We start from the raw sequence: 23867 nt of genomic DNA on the forward strand, positions 1-23867 counted from the left end.
AGTTTTTTCTTAACTCTCATGAGTAAATTTTTCCAAGCTTCTTCAAATTCTCAACAAAAGAGAGCAAAAAGATTTATCCTTAACAAAGAAGCTTCTCTAATTAATGAGCATAAAATTTAACGCCTCTGATTACTTGATTCGTGGTTTATGTTAAATTGTTCTTAGAATCCTCCCATGTAGTTGCTAATAGTGATAAAATTATCTTGCAATTATTGGACCGTTACTGTACACCAGGCGTTCATCTAAGGGTTTTGCATGTTGATCTCATTTAATGCTTAGAGTACCCCATGAAGAAAGTCATACTGTAATCCTATTTTACGCACGAAATATCAGAAGGACAGGGATTTAAGTAATCTGTCTGGGGCCCCTAATCTGTAAGGGATATAGCCCGGCTGCAGCACCAAACACTGCCGTCGGAGCATGCGCTCTGCTCCCCACAGCCATCCTGCAACCTGGGAGGGCTTCTCCAGCTGTGGCGCTGAATGTGGGGGAAGAATCCCCTTCACCCTGTACCTATCGGGGTGAAAAGACAGAGGTGTGTCCAAACCCCTGAGCTAACCTGAGCCTTAGCGCCTGCACGCCTCTCAGTCACGGCTGTACTCCCAGGCCAGTATGAAGCCTTCTTGAAATTATTCATGGAAATAGGATCCTTTCTCTTGCTGAAGCTTGAATGCATGTTGAATGAAAGCATGGACAGTGTGTAGCCACTGGCTTGCCACTCTCCCTCTATTAAAGCCACGCAGGATCTCAGCAAGCACAGACAGCTCCAGGTGCCAGTTCATGGTCAGAATGAGCCCCGTGGGTCCTCTGAGCCCATCCCTCAACGGGTTAAGAGCCCAGATGACTGTAAGATTCACAGTACTGCTTTGTACCACGTGTGGGGCCAGTTCACAAAGCTGATTTGATGGAAAGGTGAGGCTGAGAATAGTGCTCACCTCCAGGCCTAACCATATTCTATCCCACATTCAACGTGTGGAGCTCTGTATTCCAGGAAAGTTGATATTTCAGCACCTAAGGGGAAGACAGTCATGATAAACACATTTTTTTAGCATCCTTCTTCCCAAGCAGGCCAGCTGAATCTGCCCCCATTAAAGGCATTATCTGAGCCGTGTTTTGACAGTTCTGATGTGAAACAGTGAACTATACTTACCCTTCAAATCTGGTCCTCAGTAGTTCCAGTTTTTTCTTTCCACCCTTGATATATGTTTATAGTTTTATTTATATCATATTTTATTATGATATATGTTTATAGTTTTATAGCCTGTCTTATTAGTTCTGGTAACACAAATTAAAATGCACTTCGAAGCTCTACCCAAGTTTATTTTTTTCCAGTTTCCGATTCTATCTTTTTGAGATACATAGCACATTCATTTAGTCCTGCCCATTTACCCTCCTGGGAGATTCTATACATCAACCACAACAAATAGCAAAAAGTTGTGTGGTTGTTAACATCAAGGGCTAATGTTCAATCCTGAGGTACCCACAAGGGCCAAATTGACATCTCCAGCAACTAAATTAATCCATGCTTTCATAGGAAGCACATAGGTTCTCATTAATTGTAAATATAAACTCAGGTGCCAAAGAACTTGAGACTGCCTTAATATTTAGCAGTTTTCAAAAGAAGCTCTCCATAAGGTTAATTTTGTTTAGACAGCCTACCAAACCATAGCAGCTGGGCTTTTGTTTTTCAGATACTCTCTGCAGATTCTATGTAACATGGCCATGTCCCAGTTACTGCTGGAGTCTGGGGAGAGGCAGGTAAACTCTCAAGGAGCTTGGTGGTTTGTTTTCCTTCAAACTGGTAGACAGTGAAAGTACATGGAGATTGATCTTGATCTTTCCACTGGAAAGCTATTCACTGAGACATCCTTGCTTTATCCAGCATGCACTTAAGCTTCCCATTTCCATGAATAATTTCAAGAAAGCCTCATATTGACTTGGTAAGACAGCCATGATTAAAAGAAATGGCAATAGCAAGGGTTCACATTAGCTAAGTGGTTTGGACACACATCTATCTCTCCACACTGACGGGAGCAAGGTGAAAAGGTTCCTTCTCTATGTTCAGAAAACATGATCGATTTGATAGGAAAGCAAACATTTATTGCATTTGTATATTCGTTCATATGTTTGTATATAAATGAACTATTTTCATATAAGTGACTTCATTCAAATAGACAGGATTAAATGGCATGAAGAGTCACTCTCTTCTGTACCCCCAGATCTTGAAAGTATACTGTCAACCTCTTCTTTGGTATTCCATTGTAATTGTGAATATATTTTTCATATATATTTAATATATGTTTACTATTTAGATGGGAAACTTAAGTACTAAGATTTCTGTGGGTTATTTTATAGAAATAGAGACGCATTTTTAGCAAACGATTTTTAAATATACTTTTAAATAAAGAAGCAAGACAACTTGATATAGAAAGCTGATGTTAGGGAAACTTTAAAAGTTAGATCTTATAAAGATCTTGGTTGCTGAAAATATTAAAGACACGGGTCAATCATTACAAAACATAGCACATACAAATAAGAAATGAAAACCAGAATGCATCATTACAAGGATTTGCTTTTGGTGTTACGGTAGCTATAAATATGGCGAATCCCCTCTTTTTGATGCTCACACACATAACATGCACAAAAGCACTAATCACATAACAAGGCTAGTAGCAGACTGGGTGGTGACTACTCTCCAAATTCCCTCATGTTGATGGAATCAAGCATTTCTTTTAATATGATTTCACGGAAATTTTATTTAGCCTTATTTTCCTGAGATAAAAGGTAGCGGATTATTGTTTAAAAAGGATTGTCATACCGTAAGCTCTTTTAAGCCAGAACATTTTATATGTTTCCCTGGATGAAATTTCACAGCTGCTCTGTAGTAGCACAGGCTGCAGATGAGAAGCTGGGCCAGCTGCCCCTGCCAGAATATTTTTCTCACCACACATAATGCACTTAGCTGTGTTTTGTGCACCATTTTAATATCTTTTCACAGTACTTACTCAAATCCCTCCTAGGGAGATGTCATCATGTGAATTATGAATGAATGTAGGGTCACAGTGATTCATACTGTGGATTAAGTATGGCTCATATAATAGTTTCAAGGAACCCTAATACCCAAATAATATTGACAGATTGGTAAGCATCCAAAAGAAAAAATAGGAACACCATGATTAAGAAAATGAAAGAACAAAGAGAATTATGAGAAATAAGAAGATACGTAAAATACCCAGAGAAACTCTAAATGAAGTCAAGGTCATATCATGTCTGTAGAAAATTAAAAGTGTCATGAAGGAAATTATGTGAGCTACAAAATGACATCAGTTGCAAGGGAAACTTCGAAAGGAAAAGTCAATTTAGTGAAATTTTTTCTTTTACTTGATTTTCTGCTGTTACATTTGGTAGCTCATAAATGGGTTCAATAATATTCCACAGGGAGACTCGTGTGTTTTCAATCCAAAAATGCAACACTAACATTTTTTTTTTTTAATTTATTTTATTTATTTAATTTTTTTTTTCCAGTGGGTTTGTCATACAATGATATGAATCAGCCATGGATTTACATGTATTCCCAATCCCGATCCCCCCTCCCACCTCCCTCTCCACCCGATTCCTCTGGGTCTTCCCAGTGCACCAGGCCGGAGCACTTGTCTCATGCATCCCACCTGGGCTGGTGATCTGTTTCACCATAGATAGTATACATGCTGTTCTTTTGAAATATCCCACCCTCACCTTCTCCCACAGAGTTCAAAAGTCTGTTCTGTATTTCTGTGTCTCTTTTTCTGTTTTGCATATAGGGTTATCGTTATCACCTTTCTAGTTCAACTTCATTCTGAATTGTTAAGAAAGAACACTTGACATCACCTGTATAAGATTTATGGATTTTTAAAATAAATTCATGCAAGACTTTGCCCAAAGCCTCTTGGTCCCCCAAAAGACGTTATATATTGTGGAATTTATGGGTTTTTTTTAAGCCAAGAGAATAGTTAGATTTAGAACTAACTCTTTAAAGTGAATAAAATTTCAGACAAGGAGTGTTTCTATTTTAGTTTTACTTTATTGCTGGACTTTAGTTACTGACAAGATTTAAAAGTGGGTATGATCATTTCAGCAGTGTATTAAAACCTCTAATGTATTCAAGAATTGTACTTCTAAATTTCATTATCAATACTACATACATATAAATACTTAAAAAAAAATAACAGATACAAAGACCAAGGAGACATAGAGGTCTAAAATTAAATGCTACACCTTGAAGAAACAAAAGGTCAATTTTTTTTCCTTCTTTCCTCCTATCGTCTTTCTTCTACTTTTTTCATCTTATCTTTTATCAATAATTTATGAACTTTTCTTGGAGTGCAGAAAATTAAACACATTTACATGAGGTCCTAGATATTTTCAGTATGTGCTTAATGCCTTTTAAAAATCTGTCATCTTTGCTATCATGGTAGCTATAAAACTTACCCAAAGATAGTATAATGCTTTGATTGATTTGACAGTTCTCAAAGTCCTCTCTGTGTCTAAATATTGATCTGTGTTTTATAAAGTTCTAAAAGTTAGAAACTCATAAGAACTGATAGGTCACTCTGTGGATCAGATGGGAGTGTATTATCTTTGATACTATTGATTTTCTGTGCTTCATTTATGTTTTAAAGTATGTCTCCAAGAGAGCAGAAAAAAAGGCTTTGATTTGGTAGGCTTTTCAGATATATTTATATATTTCCTCTTTTATTTTTTGGCTCTGAGGCTCCCTTTGGGGGGTCTTATTGTCTCTTATCATTAACTCATCATATTTAAATATACAGTGTAAAGGTAAACAAGCTAAAGACTTGAATTGTCCTCTATGTGATACTGTGTGTGTGTATGAGGGTAATTCTTTGACTTTTGTTCACTTTGGGACATAAATGAAAGAGCATAAGATATTTCCAAGAATAGAAAAAGAACTTGGTTTTCAGGCTAGATTCCTCCTGACCTCTTTGAATATTCCCCCAACTCATATAGACTCTGACGAACTTCAGAAGTTTGTACCTGATACAGGTTCAGAGTCTTCTTCGACCTACTTCTTTCTGCCAATTTCTAAGAACAATCAGTTGAACCTCAGGAATGAATATTGTCAGAGATAACATCTTTGTTCATTGTCTTTTCTGAGGAATGAAATCAATTTATTTGAGCAGTCTGCCCCTGAGGTGAATGAACTAAATTTCAATTATGGAAATTACTAGCACTTGCTTAAACATTTTAAATTTCAACTTGTGTTTGAGTTGATCGTGATTTTTACCACAGAGGGTTCTCTGTGTTGTTTGCAGTTCCCCATAAGTGTGTAATGGAGAAGGCAATGGCACCCCACTCCAGTACTCTTGCCTGGAAAATTCCATGGACGGAGGAGCCTGGTGGGCTGCAGTCCGTGGATCGCTAAGAGTTGGACACGACTGAGCGACTTCACTTTCACTTTTCACTTTCATGTATTGGAGAAGGAAATGGCAGCCCACTATAGTGTTCTTGCCTGGAGAATCCCAGGGACGGGGGAGCTTGGTGGGCTGCCGTCTGTGGGGTCGCACAGAGTCGGACACGACTGAAGCCACTTAGCAGCAGCAGCAGCAGCATAAGTATGTAAATCCTATTCCATTTAATTGAAAAGTGGTATCAAACTGAAAACCAAATAATTTTGAAATAATTTGAAATCAAAGCACATCAATGATATATTCACTTTATCTCCAGATTTAATGTTCCTTAATGTGCCATCATAATACTTGTTTAATAAAGAAAGCAGCTAGAATAGAGATGCAGAAAGCTTGGCTAAATAGTGAGAGCAGAAAAGTAAGTTCTCCAGAAATATGAGTACAATTTTTGCCACTTCATTTTGATTTTTTGTGAAGTATTTAGAAATAGCATAGGCTTGGGACACCAAGATAGCTCTGTAGTATTTTGAAATTTGCTACATTTCTCCCTAAATGATTTGTTCTAATTATGACACGTCTTAAAGTCATGTGCACATTCATGGTTCTTACTGGTTAGTAATATTTTGAAAATCCATGAATATTGTTTATTTTGTTAAAATTATCATCCAAAAATGTTATAAAGTGCTTATTGGCTTGTAACAAACTACATTCTGTACAGGTTTCATCAGATATGAAATGGTGTCTTAACATCCAAACCAGCACTGTAAAGAAGAATTTGTAAAGGAGGATATTATAAGTAGCCATTATTAGAAATATAGATTAATAATCATTGTGAGTGTAAGCATTTATGCCTAAATAAAAATAGTGGATTTCAAGGAATAAATGCAGTTATGATTATGATTATGATTTTTTATTCTAAAGATTGGCAACATATGGCCTGCAAGTCATAGTTTTATTGAGAAGAACTGCTGAGGTCTTGAGTGAAACATGTCCCTAGCTCTCCTCTTCCTTTCTTAGACAACTGCCCCTTGCCTGCTGCCTTCTCAACAGACTCTCTGGGTCTCTGGCCCACTTGAGAAATCACAGTCCAAGGTCAAGTCACAGGTGCCTTTTCCTTCCCTTCCCCATCTTCACATACACACACACACACACACACACACACACACACACACACACACACACACACACACACACACACAATGAGACCAGACTTCATGATGCTTCTGAAAGATTACTAATCCCAGAAAAAGATCCAGATGCTGTTTGGATAGATGGATGCATGAATGAAAAGAGTGAGAGATGGAGAATGTGTGCATGCATGCATGAATGGAAGAAGAGATAAATGGATGGAAAGATGCATGAATGGAAGGAGGGATAGATGGATGGGTGGAAGGATGGATGGATAAATGGATGGATGGATAGATGGATGGATGGATGGGTAGTTGGATGGAATTATACATGAGATTTGAATAAACATTCAAGGCTTCCTTTCATGACTCTAGCAGATATTTTTGCCACATATTCTCCAAAGCAACATTTTAAATTAATCCTATTTTTCCATGAAAGCGATCTGTTACCCTCTTTTAAAAATAAGAAAAAAAAGTCAAGTGTACAAAATGCAAGAATACAAGCATATTTAACAATGAAGCCAGACTCTTAAAAGTAACAAATGTTAAGGGCAAAAACATAGTTTATACAGTGTCCTGAATCTGACAGTGTAATTTGCCTCAATCTGCCTCATATAAAATATAATAATGTAATAACTACATCAGTTAAGTACTTATTATATGCCAGGTGCGTTCTCATGTACTTAATATGTATGAGATGTTTGATTTTTCACAGCAACCCTATGGCGTAGTTACTGTTATTGACCACATGGAGAGAGGGCCTAACCAAAGACTAGACAGGCTGCATCAGAAGCAGGGGTGTAGCTGCCTGCCCCATGGCTGAGCAGCCAAGGATAGGTAGTTACTACTGTCCTAAGCACTGAAATTGCCTTTAATTAACCACGACATGCAGTGTGAGCCTTCTTGCTGGAAGTTACAAGCCTTCAATAGAGTCCAGAGTTGTCAGATTCTGCCAGTGGAATTGTTGTCAATGTGAGAAGACATTCCTGATACTTCCTCTACCATCTTCCAGAATCCTCTGAAAATGAACTTTTTCATAATGAATTACCCTAAATTTTACATTCCGTGACTAATGAATTCTGTTTTGTAAGGGAAAGCTTTGGGAATTCAGGCTTTATCAGATGTGGAGTGCTGTGCTGTGCTTAGTCGCTCTGTCATGTCTGACTGTCTGTGACCCCATGCACTGTAGCCCCCCAGGCTCCTCTGTCCATGGGGATTCTCCAGGCAAGAATACTGGGGTGGGTTGCCATGCCCTTCCGGGGATCTTCCCAACCCCGGGACCGAATCCAGGTCTCCCACATGGCAGGCAGTTTCTTTACCACCTGAGCCACGAGGGAAGCCCATTAGACGTGGAGAAGGATTACTGAACTATGGGTCTCACGCAAAGAATAAACAAATAATAGCACAAAACTTGAAAGCATGGATGGGAAGAATTGGGAGTTCATATTTCTCTTCTCCATTTGTAATTTTGTTTTCTTGTATTTACCACACATTCTGATAGGTAGTCACATCTGGTTTTTTCTACTCACAAAAATTATGATAAAAGAAATAAATCAGTGCTTATTAAGTGAGGTTTAATAGACCAAAAAGTGTTTAAAACATAGATGCAAAAGTTGGAAATAACAAAGAGGTAAATTGCTAATGAAAGGATTTGGAATCACTGTTCTAGAACTTCTGAGTCTTAAAGAATTTTCTAATGATTCAAAAATACCCATCATATTATGTAATAAGGTACAATTTCCTGCTGCACATAATTTAAGACTATCTCCTCTAAATGCCTGAGTAGACATCAAATATTATAGAATCTTAGAACAAGAGAAGACTTTAGAGATTGGTTTTATTTGGTTGGTTGGCTTGGCTAGGCTAATTATTGCTTTCAAAATTTAATTTCTCCTTTTTCCTTACTCTCTGAAATGGATATTACAATGAAGAGTATCTTAGTGAAGTTACAGAAAATGATATTAGTCTGTGGCATAGTAGAATATTCTCATATGCTGTGTTCCCTTTAGATAGTGATAAACTATTTGCGGGTCATTTAGCATCCATCTGTTACACTTTTATAGAGCATTTCAGTTTAAAACAGATTTTGAAAATTATCCTTTGAACTCATGCACAGACTTTCTCAAAATGCCTGTGTAGCCCACCAAAAGATGTTTGGTACTCTTCAGTTCAAATTTTCCAAAAGAAAATGAAAGAGGAGATTTCAAAAAGTAATCAATTTTTCCATAGGTAACAGTGCCAGTGGTTTAATGAGAAAGATCAAAGTTAAATTTATTATACAGTTAATTAGAGTTTTAGATTTTCCCCAGTACTTTTAGAATAAAGGCTATTAATTTTGCCTTATTTAACAGAATAAAGACTATTGAACCATAAATTAAAACATAGTTATAAATGTGCTTTTAATCATTAAGAGTATGGGTTTTTTCATTTGCCAAGGAAAGAGCATCTAACTTCTAAAATTGGTGTTGCGGAAAAGAAAAGTCGTTCAGAAAGTTTAAAAAAAAACTTTCACTGGTACTTTATTAAGAATATGAATGTCCCCCTCAATGAAAACGCAGCTCTGCGAGTGCACCCCTGAATGTCTGACAGCTGTCCTGTCCTTCCAGCCTCTACGGATGACAGTGCAGCCGAGAAGAAAGGAGGAGCCCTTCACGCCGGTCTCATCGTCGGGATTCTCATCCTGGTCCTCATCATAGCCGCCGCCATCCTTGTGACAGTCTACATGTATCACCACCCGACGTCAGCAGCCAGTATCTTCTTTATTGAGGTAAGTGTCAACTACAGTACATGAAAACCTTGCCAACTGATGAACTGTAGCCATTTGCTAACACCACCTGCATTTAATATTTAGCACATTTCTCCACTTTGCACTTGGGAGCTGGCTGCTTTCACACACACACACACACGCACGCACGCACACATGTATTGACGGATGGCTTTCATGTGCTGAATTCAGTTACCTTATCTCAGGAGCTTTTAAAGAAATAAGCCATCTTGCCTTTTTCAGACCTAAAAGAAAATAGAAACCATATTTTTTGTCCCGTTATAGCAAGTATGTGAACCAGCTGTTCTTCTGATCCTGAAAGGAATGCACCATGTGCCACAGGCTGAAGGACTTAGCTTAAATCAACTAATCGATAAATACTAATTGAGTATTGGCTGGATTCATAATACAGTATGGTGGGCCTGCTCTTAAAATGCTCACAAACCATTTAGGAAAAATATAGATTTTCCTGCAAAATAACGGTTATAACAATAAGATAATGGTATGTGCCATTGGCATTTTGTGTGAGCACATGTGTTTTTATACATTTATCAATACATATAAATGCACATGCATGTACATACACTCATTCAAACACAATGAGAGCACCAAGCCAAATGAGTGTTGTGTTTGCATGTACAATATGCCAGTGCCCAAGACAGTAGGTGGGAGGAACAGCAGCAGTGTACAAAGGGCCAGAGCCGAGCCCTGGTGTCCAGAAGACCTGAGACTGGGAAGCCTGGGGGCCACAGGATAAGGTCAGTGTGACCAAGTCACCTTCTGTCTCTCAGACAACTGGGCTTCCTGGTCCCCCTGTGTGCATGGCTTTCATCCCCACATCATGGAGCCACACTCCTCTTCAACACAACATAAATGCTAGAGCAGTGAAGGAAACCTCCCTCAGAGCTTCCAACTTGAAAAGTTTAGATCTTCTCCAGTTCACCAGGTGATATACAGACAGTTACTTAGAATTTTATTCACATGTTAAGTGAGAAATTGTGATGACCTTTAAACTGCAAATTTACCTTTGGCCTCTGTAACAGTGGGAAGTGAATGCAAATCAATTAAATAATTGTTCAGAAGTCCTCTATGACTCTCAGCTGTCTGTGGAGTAAAGTGCAGCCTTCTTAGATCTCCTTCAAGATCTTGGCTGTTTCTATCTTGTCTGTCATTTCAATTTTTATCCCATAGCGCCTCAACTTGGAATTCATGTTAGTCGCTCAGTCATGTCTGATTCTTTGCCACCTATGGACTGTAACCCACCAGGCTCCTCTATCCATGGAACTCTCCAGGCAAGAATACTGGAGTGGGCTGCCATTCCGTTCTCTAGGGGATCTTCCAGACCCAGGAATCGAACCCAGGTCTCCGGCATTGCAGGCAGATTCTTTACCATCTGAGCCACCTTCAACATGGAGTTCAGTACCATCCAATTCACTCCATGTTCTTCTCCACACTCACCCCAAATTCTCTGTGCCACCAAGACATTGCTCGTTCTGTTCCTTCCACCTACAAAGTCCCCTCTTCCACCTGAGTCTTTGAATTCTGGATCCCGATAGCCTTCGACACCATGTACCCTGTAAGCTTTCCTTACCATTGCTCTGCCAGGACAGCCACACGTATTCTCTCTTTCCTCTGAAATTCTATCCATAGTAATACATCTATATATTCCTCTGGCATTTACCTTTCTGTTTTGCATTAAAGTTAAATATATAGGTGATTTATTCCACCCTGAAGACTTATAACTTCCTCTAGATTTCAATTAAATAACTGAAATCTCTTTCAAATAAGGGTATTCTATAAGTACTTTCTAGAAAAAAGATAAATATCCTAGGACATTTCAAACTTCCACTAAATTTTCACACACAATGTCTTCCAAAATTGGCATTTTCATTTAAAGTGATAATTTAATGACTTACCGAAGTGGGAAAATCATTGCCTTCTCCAGGGGATCTTCCTGACCCAGGAATCAAACCTAGGTCTCCCTTATTGCAAGCAGATTCTTAACCGTCTGAGCCACCAGGAAAGCCCAAAGTCATAATAATTGTGTAATGATGAGGCATTGTGGTTAGTTGGAAAACTCATACTAAGTCTTGTTAATGTGCTTCCACCTTAGTTCTGATGGAAGAAAGGTCATTTCCCAAAGTCATGACTGCTTTACTCCGAAGGCTGACAGGTGACAAGCTGTAAATCTTCAGTGACTAACCAGACACCAGGCTGCTGCCATAACTCTCACGTGTTTAAGCCTTTTAACACACTGGGTCCTACACCCTCATAACACACAGGAAGAGACTGAGGTCCAGAGTGGTGGATCGCCTTCCCCAAGATCAGAGAGCCACGGTTCTAGGAAGAATCCTCATCTTTCCATACCTAATCCTCAGGTTCCCAGCTTCTCTTCTCTTTGCCTTTTTTCTTGCCATTGAGTCAATTGCCAATAATTCTGCCTCCATCATTGGCTCTTTGACACCCTGCCGTCCTCAGGCAGCTCACAGTGGCTGGTCGGCAGATGATTTTTGAAGATAATCATCATAACTGTACTATTATTAAAGCTGACCCATGTCTGCAAAATCAAAACACAAATGCATGATGACTGCACAGTTTTACTGACATGCCAGACCTATGAATTCAAAGATTTGAATTACTAACTAAATTAGAGCTATTGGTGCATGAAGAGATTGTGTTTATCAATATTGTCTCAGTTGCTTTTCATCTTCTATATTATATTACTGTCTGCTTTTTAGGCGAATTTGATGTGCTTTTTTTCCCATTAAGAAAGTTTTACCTCTTCATTCTCAAAAAAAAAAAAATGTGGAAACATAAAAACAAAAAATAAAGTCACTTAGAGTCCTAATGTACAGAACTAATCACTGTAACTGTGTGTTTTTCTGTAATTTTTACATGCATAACTTGGTGTCTGCCCATTTAGTATAATTGTGATTTCACTGAAATGCAAATTTATACTTTTTATTTTTGAAACATCATTCTGATGGCTGTATGCTATTGCATTCAACATTCATTCAACAGCTTTACGTTGATTGTCCAATATGCTGTGAAGAGGTGTTCAGAAACACCAAGGGCCTAACATTGTTCACGATGCCTTGAAGTAAAAAGAACCTTATTTCACCCAATTTGACTGTGCATTAGTTTTCTATTGCTGCTGTAACAAATTACCATGAACCTGGTAGCTTAAAATAACACACACTCTCTTACAGTTCTGAAGGTCAGAAATCCAAACTCAGTCTCACTGGGCTAAAGTCAAGGTGTTGGTGGAACTGACTCCTTCTAGAGGCTTCAGGAAGAATCATTTCCTTACCATTTTCAATTGCTAGAGACTTCATGCATTTCTTGGCTCCCGGCCCCTTCTTCCTATCATCCCATCTCTGCTTCTGTCATCACATCGTCTACTACTAACTCCAACCCCTACCACCTTCTCGTAAGGCCCCTTGTGATCCCAGATAACCTCCCCAGGTCACGGGTCTTAGTTTAATCACATCTACAAAGTCTGTTCCGCCTATCTGGTGGTTGACCGGTTTTTGCAATTAGGACATGGACATCACTGGGAAGCCATTATTCTGCCTACCACAGACTGAAGCAAGTGTGAGCTGCATCACACACTCCCCATTACACTGTGACATGCCCTTGACTTTAAGACACATCCCAATGTCCATGATGTTAAAATGGGACCCAGTATGTTTCTTGGGTGTTTCACCACGAAATTCAGACTGCATTAAACATTTACAGAAATTAGTTTCCATGCTAAAAAATAAGTGTATGCTGTGATGAATTTTTTTTATTTCTATTTATTTATTTATTTATTTTTAACACCAGAAACAGTTTATATTAGGATATAGCCAATTAACAATATTGTGATAGTTTCAGATGAAATACATGCACAAGTATCCATTCTCCGTCAAACTCCCTTCCCATCCAGGCTGGCACATAACATTGAGCAGAGTTCCATGTGCTATACAATAGCTTTCTTTTGGTTATCCATTTTAAATATAGCAGTGTGTACATAACCTTCCCAAAGTCCTTAACTACCCCTTTTCCCCGCTGGCAGCCATGAGTTTGTTTTCTAAGTCTGTGAGTCTCTTTCTGTTTTTTAAGTAAGTTCATGTGTATCATTTCTTTGTAGATTCCACATATAAAGGATGTCATATGATATTTCTGCTTCCCTGTCTGACTTACTTCCCCCCGTATGACAATTTAATACGTTGGCCCTTAAGTGGATAGGCCACAGTTTATGCAGCCATATTGTATTCTGATGCAGTTGGAGTTCTTACCATTGTTTGCTCTTATAATTGGCCCCATGAACATGATAATGAACATGAACATGATAATGATAACAGTGAACATGTATTAAATTCACTGGTGAAAGTGATTTGTATTTATTACCTCATTTAGTGCCTCACAGAGAACTGTGAGGCACTAAAATGATCTCCATGTCATAGATGAGGAAGATAAGGCACAGAATTTAAGCAGCTTGCTCAGTATCATGTATTCAGTCAGTGGTGGAGTCAGGGTTTCAGCCCAGGCTCTCCAGAATCCTGCCCTTAACCTCTCGGCTATGCTGCCTCTCTGTTAAAGGGACTTGCTTCACACGCTGTGTGTAGCCATCTAGGAAGATGTGTGCATGTGTGCTAAGTTGCTTAGTCATGTCTGACTCTTTGCAACCCTATGGACTGTAGCCCACCAGGCTTCTCTGTCCATGGGATTCTCCAAGTTAGATTACTGAAATGTGTTGACATGCCCTCCTCCAGGGGATCTTCCCAATTCAGGGTTCAAACCCACGTCTCTTATGTCTCCTGCCTTGACAGGCAGGCTCTTTACCATTAGCACCAGCTGAGAAGCCCAGGAAGATGTGTATCTAAAGACATACATTATGTTCCTAGAACAGTTTCCCCAAAGTATGATCTCATGAAAGAAAGAAACATCTTAAAGGCACTTAACAAATATTGCCAAAATCATTACCCAAAGACGTACACCACTTTATGTAGCTGTCCTTGCTATTCTTTTTTTAGTGAAGATAATATTGACAGTAGCTGTTATATTTGTATTATGTTCTTGCAGAAAAGATGCACCAATTATTATACATAAGTTTTGTGGATGCAAACACTCTTCCTCACATGTTACCTGGACTTTAGCTTTTAAACTTTTTCTTATAGAAAGAGAATGGAATAAAACAAGGATTAAATTCTAGAAATTCACTGTTATATGGAATGCTCAGTGATTATGACTCAATGATTAAAATCAAGAGAAAAGTAGTTGGGAATCAGGAAGTCTTGATGATAAACCAAAATCATGACTTCATATATTGTGTAACTAAATAATAACTGAGCTGTTTACACCTCGTGTCTTAGAGGATCGGGGCTAAGAGTTCCATTCTCCTGAGACAGTCACTCTTTACTCATTTGGCAGAATAGTCTATTTTTCATAAACTTATCTTTTATATTTCTCTGTTCATCCTCTTCAGGTCTTAAACTGAGCATTCTCTTTTGATTTTTTACTAGATGGCTTTCATTTGTGTTGTCCTATCTGGCTTCTCTCAGTAACTTTCAAAAAGATACTTGAGTTTGACTAAAACCTATCTCATTATACAATAACATGCTTAAAAACCTTTTTTTGAAATCAGGTTCATTATATTGAAATAAAATAGCAGAGAACAAATATTCAAATAAGCACATGTTCCTTAATTTTTAATAGATTTTCATGAAGCTACTATTTCTTTGGAAGAATTAAAATGCCTTGGGTTCTACATGAAATTTAATATTTGCTGAACATTTCTAGGCATAGATTTTGTGATTTATAATACAGAATGAATATGGGTTATAGACATAAATGTTTGCCCACTGTTAAATACTATCATATATCACTATTGAAAATGCCCCTCTCTTCCTAAATGTTTTAACCTACTCCAGTATTCCTGCCTGGAAAATTCCATGGACAGAGGAGCATGGCAGGCTGCAGTCCGTGGGGTCGCAAAGAGTCAGACACTACTGAGCATGCACATACACACTATTCCTAAAAGCTCAGTGGCAAGTGTCCTTTCTCCTCTTCACCATTTTTGGAGGCAACTCCAGTGTGGAGACAGAAACACAGCATGGTGAAACAGTTCACTTGGGGCATGTGACAACCAGTTTCAGAGCCAAGACTTGAACCCAGGACTCATCTGGCCTGTGGGCTGTGCTGCTATAGCACCCACATAACCACAGGCTCCTGAGCAGTTTGTCATTCAAGGAATTCCTCACCCCAAGAAATATTTGTAAATAACAAGGACCCATGGAGAGTGAGATGAAAGAAAGACGGGCAGCTGTGGCCCTCAACTTTTCCTGGCAATCAGGAGTGCTGCCAGGAAAGAAACCAGAGGAAAGGAGCTAGGCAAGGATTCAAGAGGCTGCTGCTGGGGAGAAAAAAAGTGTTTACTAAAAGTTTGGCATCTTGCTTTACAGCTGCCTAATGAATAGCACTTGGAAGACAGGAAGACATGATTCATTGACTAACCTGTGTAGTAAATAGAGAATTCATTTCATAGACCCATGGATCTTTTTTTATCTTGAAGTCACATTTTTTTTTCATAACTGAGTGTTGCCCTTAAGGCATTCTTTAGTCTTATTCCAGTCTTAAAGGAAACTCCCGGAAAAAGTGGGTTTTTGAAAGAAAATATTTATTTTTATTTCTTAGAGGAGGCAAAAGGGGGCATTCACTTCTGATGAATTACTATGAAGAAGGAAAGATGAGGCAAAATCCAGCTGAAATGGTTTGACACTCTCCTTAAAGAAGTTGTTTTATTAGATGGCAACTTTCCAGAAATATAGCCATATGAAAAAAGGTGAAAATTGCTTGCATTTTTTAAAAAGACACTTTTTGTGTATCTGTCTAAAATGCTGGAATTTTATTCATATCCATCACTGAATGTTTCTGAGACATCAGTTTAGGTTTATGGTGATTCTTTTTATTTATGCAGTTACCAAAATAAGAGCTCTTTGTAAGCATAATCTTTCATTTACTCTTCTGGATAACGTGTGTGTGTGTGTGTGTGTGTGCTAAGTTGCTTCAGTCATGTCCAACTCTCTGTAACCCTATGGACTGTAGCTCACCAGGATCCTCTGTCCATGGGATTCTCCAGGCAAGACTATAGTGTTTTTAACTTAATAAAATATTTTCTTCACTTCATCAGGAAGAATTATTAAAAATAGTGAATAAAATATTTAATATCTCACTGAGTTCTCTGCTCTAATTGCTTGTTAATTACCATGTGCTGTGCTCAGTCACTCACTCGTGTCTGACTTTGTGACCCCAGGGACTGTAGCCCACCAGGCTCCGCTAGCCATGGGGATTCTCCAGGCAAGAATATTGGAGTGGGTTGCCATGCCCTCTTCCAGGGCATCTTCCCAACCCAGGGATCAAACCCAGGTCTCCCACATTGCAGGCAGATTCTTTATCATCTGAGCCACCAGGGAAGCCCCTTAATTACCATACCATAACTCATTATCTTTAATGGTGTATAAAGCCATGAAATAAATTTTATATATATTCATGTTGTATTTTTATCATACATATTTATATGTATATATATTTTTTATGGGGCTTCTCAGGTTGTGCAGTGGTAAAGAATCTGTCTGCCAATGCAGGAGAAGCAAGAGGTGTGAGTTTGATCCCTGGGTCGGGAGGTCTGGAGGAGGAAATGGAGACCCACTCCAGTATTCTTACCTGGAAAATTCCATGGACAGAGAAGCTTGACAGGCTATGGGGTCACAAAGAGTCGGAAACAACTGAAGGACCGAGCACACACACACATATAATTTATACTTGTGTGTGAAATTCCACAGGGAAACCCTTAAAAGACGAAAGAATCAAGTGAATAAATAAATAAAATCCCACAGAACTACAGTCTACTTGGGTGTCTGTAAACCTGAATTATGTTGCTTTAAGAACACAATATATGTTTTAGGTATTTCAAGTCTTTCTTTCTGTTAGCTCTTTAAAAGAAAGTTGCTCTACTTATAATACCAATGGTTGAATAATTTCTTCTTTTTGACTTTCATAGCTGACTTTTGTTAAAATAAATACTTAAGTCTGTTTGTAGAGACAGAGACTATAAACTTTAATTTAGTAATGATAATTGCAATCATAATAAATTAAACTTAGATGATTTTTCCACCAATTCAAAATAGTGTGATTTTTAGGACAGCATTATAAAACAACTAAATAATTTATCATGAATTGATGCTTTTGAACTGTGGTGTTGGAGAAGACTCTTGAGAGTCCCTTGGACTACAAGGAGATCAAACCAGTCCATCCTAAAGGAGATCAACCCTGAATATTAATTGAAAGAACTGTTGCTGAAGCTGAAGTTTCAATACTGCTGTGAAGAGCCGACTCATTGGAAAAGACCCTGATGCTGAGAAAGATTGAAGGCAGAAGGAAAAGGGGACGACAGAGGACGAGATGGTTGGATGGCATCACCGACTCAATGGACATGAGTTTGAGCAAGCTCCAGGAGATGGTGAAGGACAGGGAAGCCTGGTGTGCTGCAGTCCATGGGGTTGCAAAGAGTCGGACACGACTGAGCGATTGAACAAAAACAACAATGCTTTGAATGGAAAGACACATAATAAATTCATTCCTGTTGTTGTTTAGTCACTAAATCATGTTCAGTTCTTTACCACTGACCTACCAGGGAAGCCCAATAAATTCATTAGGATAATGAAATATCAGGAGAAATATTGGACTGGGTATGTCTTAACAAACAATATAATTAGATTAGAATTCGTTTAGAAAGAGAGGTATATAAAAAAGGGTCCAGATGAACTAAAAACCACTGAAGATGTTGAGCAAAGTCAAAAGAAAACCAAACTGATAAATATATTAATAGTGACAAATCCAAATGTAAAAGAAATGGAATTATTGGGGAGAAAGCTATAGTAACAGAAAGTCATAGACAAAACCATGGTTTTTCCAGTAATCATGTACAGATGTGAGAGTTAGACAATAAAGAAGGTTGAGTGCCCAAGAAATTATGCTTTTAATTGCAGTGCCAGAGAAGACTATTGAGAATCCCTTGGACAGGAAGGAGATCAAACCAGTCAATCCTAAAGGAAATCAGTCCTGAATATTCATTGAAAGGAATGATGCTGAAGCTGAAGCTCCAATACTTTGGCTACCTAATGTGAAGAGCCAACTCATTGGAAGAGACCCTGATGCTGGAAAGACTGAGGGCAGGAGGAGAAGGGGGCAACAGAGAATGAGATGATTAGATGGCATCATCAACTCAATGCACATGAGTTTGAGCAAATTCCTGGAGATAGTGAAGGACAGGGAAGCCTGGCAAGCTGCAGTTCATGGGGTGGCAAAGAGTTGAACACAACTAAATAACAACATTAAAATACAAGAAGATATATTACTATAAAAATTTCAGGAGTACAGAAGAGGAGAAGTAGAATATACTTTTAAAAACTAAGTAATTATCATGTTTTTGGATTTAAATTTTTATTTACCAAGTGTAAAAGCTGTTTAGCAGAATATATTTAGTGTAACTGGGAAACAGTATATACCTACTTTTTAAATGAAATGATTTATGGTATTTCAATGGAAGAATAACCAGAGGTTATGAGATTTGAAATTATTTTCTATTAACTCTGGTAAATAGGTGGAATTAACTGATCAGATCTTTCAGGGGACTGTTTAAAACAAAATCAGAATGACTTCCCTCATTGTATTATTTTATTTTGCTTCTTAGCAAACTTTAATAAATATATGGTAGCTCCAGGGGACAGAACATCTGTCTCATTCATTGTTTTTATCCCGAGGACAAGCACAATGCTTAGTAAATATTTGCTGAATAAATTCGTGCATATGTGCTCAGTCATGTACAACTCTTTGAGACCCCATGGGCTGTAGTCCACCAGACTCCTCTGTCATTTCCTTCTCCAGGGTGTGAGAAATATGCTCACCAGCTTCAAACCAAGGAATGGAATCAGAGACCCAAAGCACAGCAGAAGCGAGACTTTCAATGATGGTCTTGCAAGATTGGATGTCTCGTGGGCAAGCACACCCCTGTCAGTTACAGCAAGCACTTTTATTCCCTAGCACACAGATCCCTCCCCAGTTCCTCACTGGCTGCGTACTGTGGGGTTACAATCTTCCCGGATGTCATCATCTAGGTCTCATAGGGTATTCTTTCTACTCTGTTCCCATCCTAAGTCCACGTTTCTCAACAAAGACTTTAGTTTATCCCTTCCCAAACATCCTGTTAGCTTAGGGACTCTCCTGGTATAAGCTGTTAGACAACACTAACTTGCCAATAATTTTCCAAGAAAAAAATGGCTCACTCTGAGTGGAAAACCATTGGTTGATAATTTTCCACACATGGCCAGCTACCTCATCCTGAAAATGGACCACTTCAAGTTCCATTTCTTACTAGGGGAGCTTCCTGGTCCAGGGATCAACCACATCTCCTGTGTCTCCAGCACTGACAGGTGGATTCTTTACAACTGCACCACCTGTAAATAAGTAGTCTCATCTAAAATAATCCAAGTGGAATGTCAATAACAGAATCATAAAATGATAGAAAGTTGGAGACAACAGGAAATTTAAGGAAAAATCAAATGCAGTGGTTCCCAACTCTTGCATGACATGTCTCACCTGAAGAGAAATTAAAACTTCATTTCCCTGAATAAACTTTTGTGTGCTTGAAACTATAAATAACTCTTGAAATTGCAACATTGATGTTGTAAGACTTGATGCATTTGAACATTTTTAATGCAAATCTTATTGGAATATTTTAGTTGAATCTTTCACTATAAGTTTTAAATGCATAAAATTAATGTTGATTTAAAATATTACCCTTTCAGGACTTCTCTGTTGGCCAGTGGCTAGACTCCGAGCTCCCAATGCAGGGGGCCCAGGTTTGATCTCTAATCAGGGAACTAGATCCCACTTGCCATAACTAAGATCTGGTGCAGACAAAAATATATTTTTTTTAATTTTTAAAAATAAATGAAAATATTGCCCTTTTAAAAATTGGCACATATGTAACAGTTATAAGCTAATTGGAGGTTATAGGCTCATAGTAAGTAGAGAACCAGTGTTTGTCCATTTTCTCACTTTTTAGATGAGAAAGTGAATAATAAGAGATGGGAAGTGATTTGCCTGAGACCTTAGTGTTTGACAGTAACGGAAGCAGGAACCAGCTAAGTGCAGTAAGTAGAAAGAGATCAGTGCAAAGAGGACAGACCTTGCAAAAATTCTAGCTTTTAATTTACTAACTTTTTGACTTTTGGTCAATTCCTTAACTTCTCTGTGTAATGCAACCAGGAATTAAAAGCACATTTGCTGCCCCCCAAGGTGCCTTCATCAGCATTGTGTTAAAAGCACTATTTTTAAAAAGATGATCATTAGTTTTAGCCAAAAATTGGTATTTAACCAAAAATGCCAAAGTTTATTGGAGGTATTTATCTTTTTTCCCATTGGGCTTCTCTGGTAGCTCAACTGGTAAAGAATCCACCAGTTCACTTCTGGTTCAAGGAGTCCCCGGTTCAATTCCTCAGTTGGGAAGATCCCTTGGAGAAGGGAACAGCTACCCACTCCAGTATTCTTGCCTGGAGAATTCCAAGGACAGAGGAGCCTGGCAGGCTACAGTCATGGGGTCGCAAAGAGTCAGACACGACTGAGCGACTTTCACTTCACCTCATTCGTCTTTTTCCCATTGCTTCATTCTTGTATTTATTGGAAGGGTTCATTTGTTTCTCATACTCACCCTCTTTTCTTAAGCAAACACTAGTGAGTTATCCAAATGAGAAGAGGCTGGAAAAACGTGATTTAGAATGATCTAAATAATTCACAAACCAGGTTCTCAACCCCTGGATTTAATACCACTGATTGTGCAATAAAAGTCATTTTTATAGGTACTAATTGGTCTGTCTCAGACATCTTGATTTTTTAAATTTCTTTCTTTCATTTTAAAAACAATGTGAATGTTGGAGTTACTTCCAGGACTGTAACCTGGCTCACATAATATCATTAGAGTGGTTATCATTACTTCTTTATCACAGGATGAATGTCTTGCGCTTTCAACTAAGCTTTTGTAGAAATTACATGAGTCTTTGTAAAGGATAGAAGTGAACATCACTGGAGGCTCTACGTAAGGAATGATTAAACACTGATATTAGTCAGTTACAACATTGTATGAAAATAGCTATAAATGCATCTGTAATACCCCTTCCAATGATCTTATAGAGCAGATATGCTTAACAGTTATTTTCCTTCCATCCTAATGCTATATTGTTCCCCTTCTCAGGATTTCAATTACTTTTTTATCTTTTAAAATTGAAGTATAGTTGAAGGACAGGCTTCCCAGGTGATTCAGTGGTAAAGAATCTGCCTGCCAATGTAGCAGAGTTGAGTTCGATCTGTGGGTCGGGAAGATCCCCTGGAGAAGGAAATGGAAACCCACTCCAGTATTCTTGCCTGGAGAATCCCATGGTGGGCTACAGTTCATAGGGTTGCAAAAAGTTGGATACATCTTAGTGACTAAACAACAACAAAGTTGATGTACAGCATTGTATTAATTTCAGTGGTACAACATAGTGATTCACTTTTTTATGGATAGGATCATAATTATTTTTTATTTCAATTTCTGAATTGACTGAAAAGGGATAGTATGTACCCAAAATTCCAAAATAAATAAGACAAGTTTCTCAAATTTAAAATAGATACATATCACATATATTGAAGAAGGCAATGGCAACCCACTGCGGTACTCTCGCCTGGAAAATCCCACGGACGGAGGAGCCTGGTAAGCTGCAGTCCATGGGGTCACGAAGAGTCGGACATGACTGAGCAACTTCACTTTCACTTTTCACTTTCATGCACTGGAGAAGGAAATGGCAACCCACTCCAGTGTTCCTGGAGAATCCCAGGGACAGCGGAGCCTGGTGGGCTGCCGTCTCTGGGGTCGCACAGAGTCGGACATGACTGAAGTGACTTAGCAGCAGCAGCAGCATATTATATATATATCTATTTTTCTGTAGTACCTTAAATAGATAAAAAGTTTGCCATCTGCCATTTAGAGTTTTTCTAAACCTTTTCATCTTATGTAAACATATACAAATTAAACACGTCATGAGATACCAGTCAAATACTATAGATCTCTTTTTGTCCTGGCTTGATTGATAAACATTACTCTAAACTGTCATTATAAATCGGGTTCACCCTTGGATTTGATGGCATAAGCAGGGGTCCCCAACCTTCAGGATCGAATGCCTGATGATCTGAGGTGGAGCTGATGCAGTCATAACAGAAATAAAGTACATAGTAAATGTAATTTGCTTGAATCATTCCAAAGCCACTCCATCTCAGTCTGTGGAAAAATTGTCTTCCATGAAACCAGCCTCTGGTGCCAAAATGGCTGGGGTCCACTGGCCCACAAACCAGTCAGTTGGGTTGTTTCCTGATTAAATGTGGATTAAAACATGCAATCCCTTTAGGACAGAAGATAGTTCACTATTTACCATCCGTAAGGTCATGGCTAATTAGAGTTTAACTTGCTGCTTCTCTTTGACCTCACTGAGAAGCTCAGTGATGCTCCAGATAGAAGTTACTTTATGAGAACAGCCTCTTGGGGACTGCAGCCAGTCCTGTCATTGTTCAGAGCAGCACTAACTCACATTTGACTTTTATTAGAACATTTATGACCAAAGTAACTTTATCTCATCTTTTAACCAAGTCACTAGGTGCCAGTGAGCTGGCTTGTTTTCACACTCACTACAAATTGCTTTTCCTCAGAGTAAATTGCCTGTCTAATAGCAAATTATTACTCTATTTTAGTAGACAACAACCACTCGTGGCAGTTTGGTTCAAAAAATTAAGAGATATTGCCAACTGCATTATCAATATGGTATGATGAGCTAAGACTAAGGAGGACTGGAATCTTCACAACTCCATGATTTTCCATGGCATGGAAAATCAATTAAAACTGAAGTTTCTACTTGTGAAATGCAATCTGGTAGATGCTGTTAATATCACAGAGGTGTAACTCCTAGCTTATATCTATTGTCTGATATAGTCATTAATAGTCCTCCCACTCACTCTCAAAGTATCCTAATTTGGACAATGTCATGTGGTCATCCTCTGTATAATCACGTTTGCCAGCTTATTATATAGGTGAAATTGTGGAACATAAAATCTTGAATGATCAAATAGCCACATAGGAATTTAATAATAATACAAGGAACATTAAAGGTATATTCAATGCTGAATAGTGCAGTCAGTTCAGCTCAGTTTAGTTCAGTTGCTCAGTGGTGTCCGACTCTGCGACCCCATGGACTGCAGCATGCCAGGCCTCTCCATCACCAACTCCCAGAGTTTGCTCAAATTCATGTCCATTGAGACGGTGATGCCATCCAACCATCTCATCCCGTGTCATCCCCTTCTCCTCCCACCTTCAATCTTTACCTGTATCAGGGGCTTTTCCAATGAGTCAGTTCTTCATATCAGGTGGCCAAAGTATTGGAGTTTCAGCTTCAACATCAGTCCTTCCAAAGAATATTCAGGACTGATTTCCTTAAGGATAGACTG

General features: G+C 38.5%; 1 protein-coding gene across 2 annotated transcripts in view; it reads left to right on the forward strand.

The window, feature by feature from the left end:
- The window catches only part of PLXDC2 (plexin domain containing 2), a 429365-nt gene that overhangs the window by 381376 nt on the left and 24122 nt on the right, over positions 1–23867 (forward strand). For both annotated transcript variants that reach the window (XM_043479119.1, XM_043479121.1), the window contains exon 13: positions 9136–9296. In XM_043479119.1, the coding sequence (XP_043335054.1) occupies positions 9136–9296 (161 nt within the window). The remainder of the gene's footprint in view (positions 1–9135; positions 9297–23867) is intronic.

Source organism: Cervus canadensis, chromosome 10 (genome assembly GCF_019320065.1).
Source record: "Cervus canadensis isolate Bull #8, Minnesota chromosome 10, ASM1932006v1, whole genome shotgun sequence".
Classification (NCBI taxonomy): domain Eukaryota; kingdom Metazoa; phylum Chordata; class Mammalia; order Artiodactyla; family Cervidae; genus Cervus; species Cervus canadensis.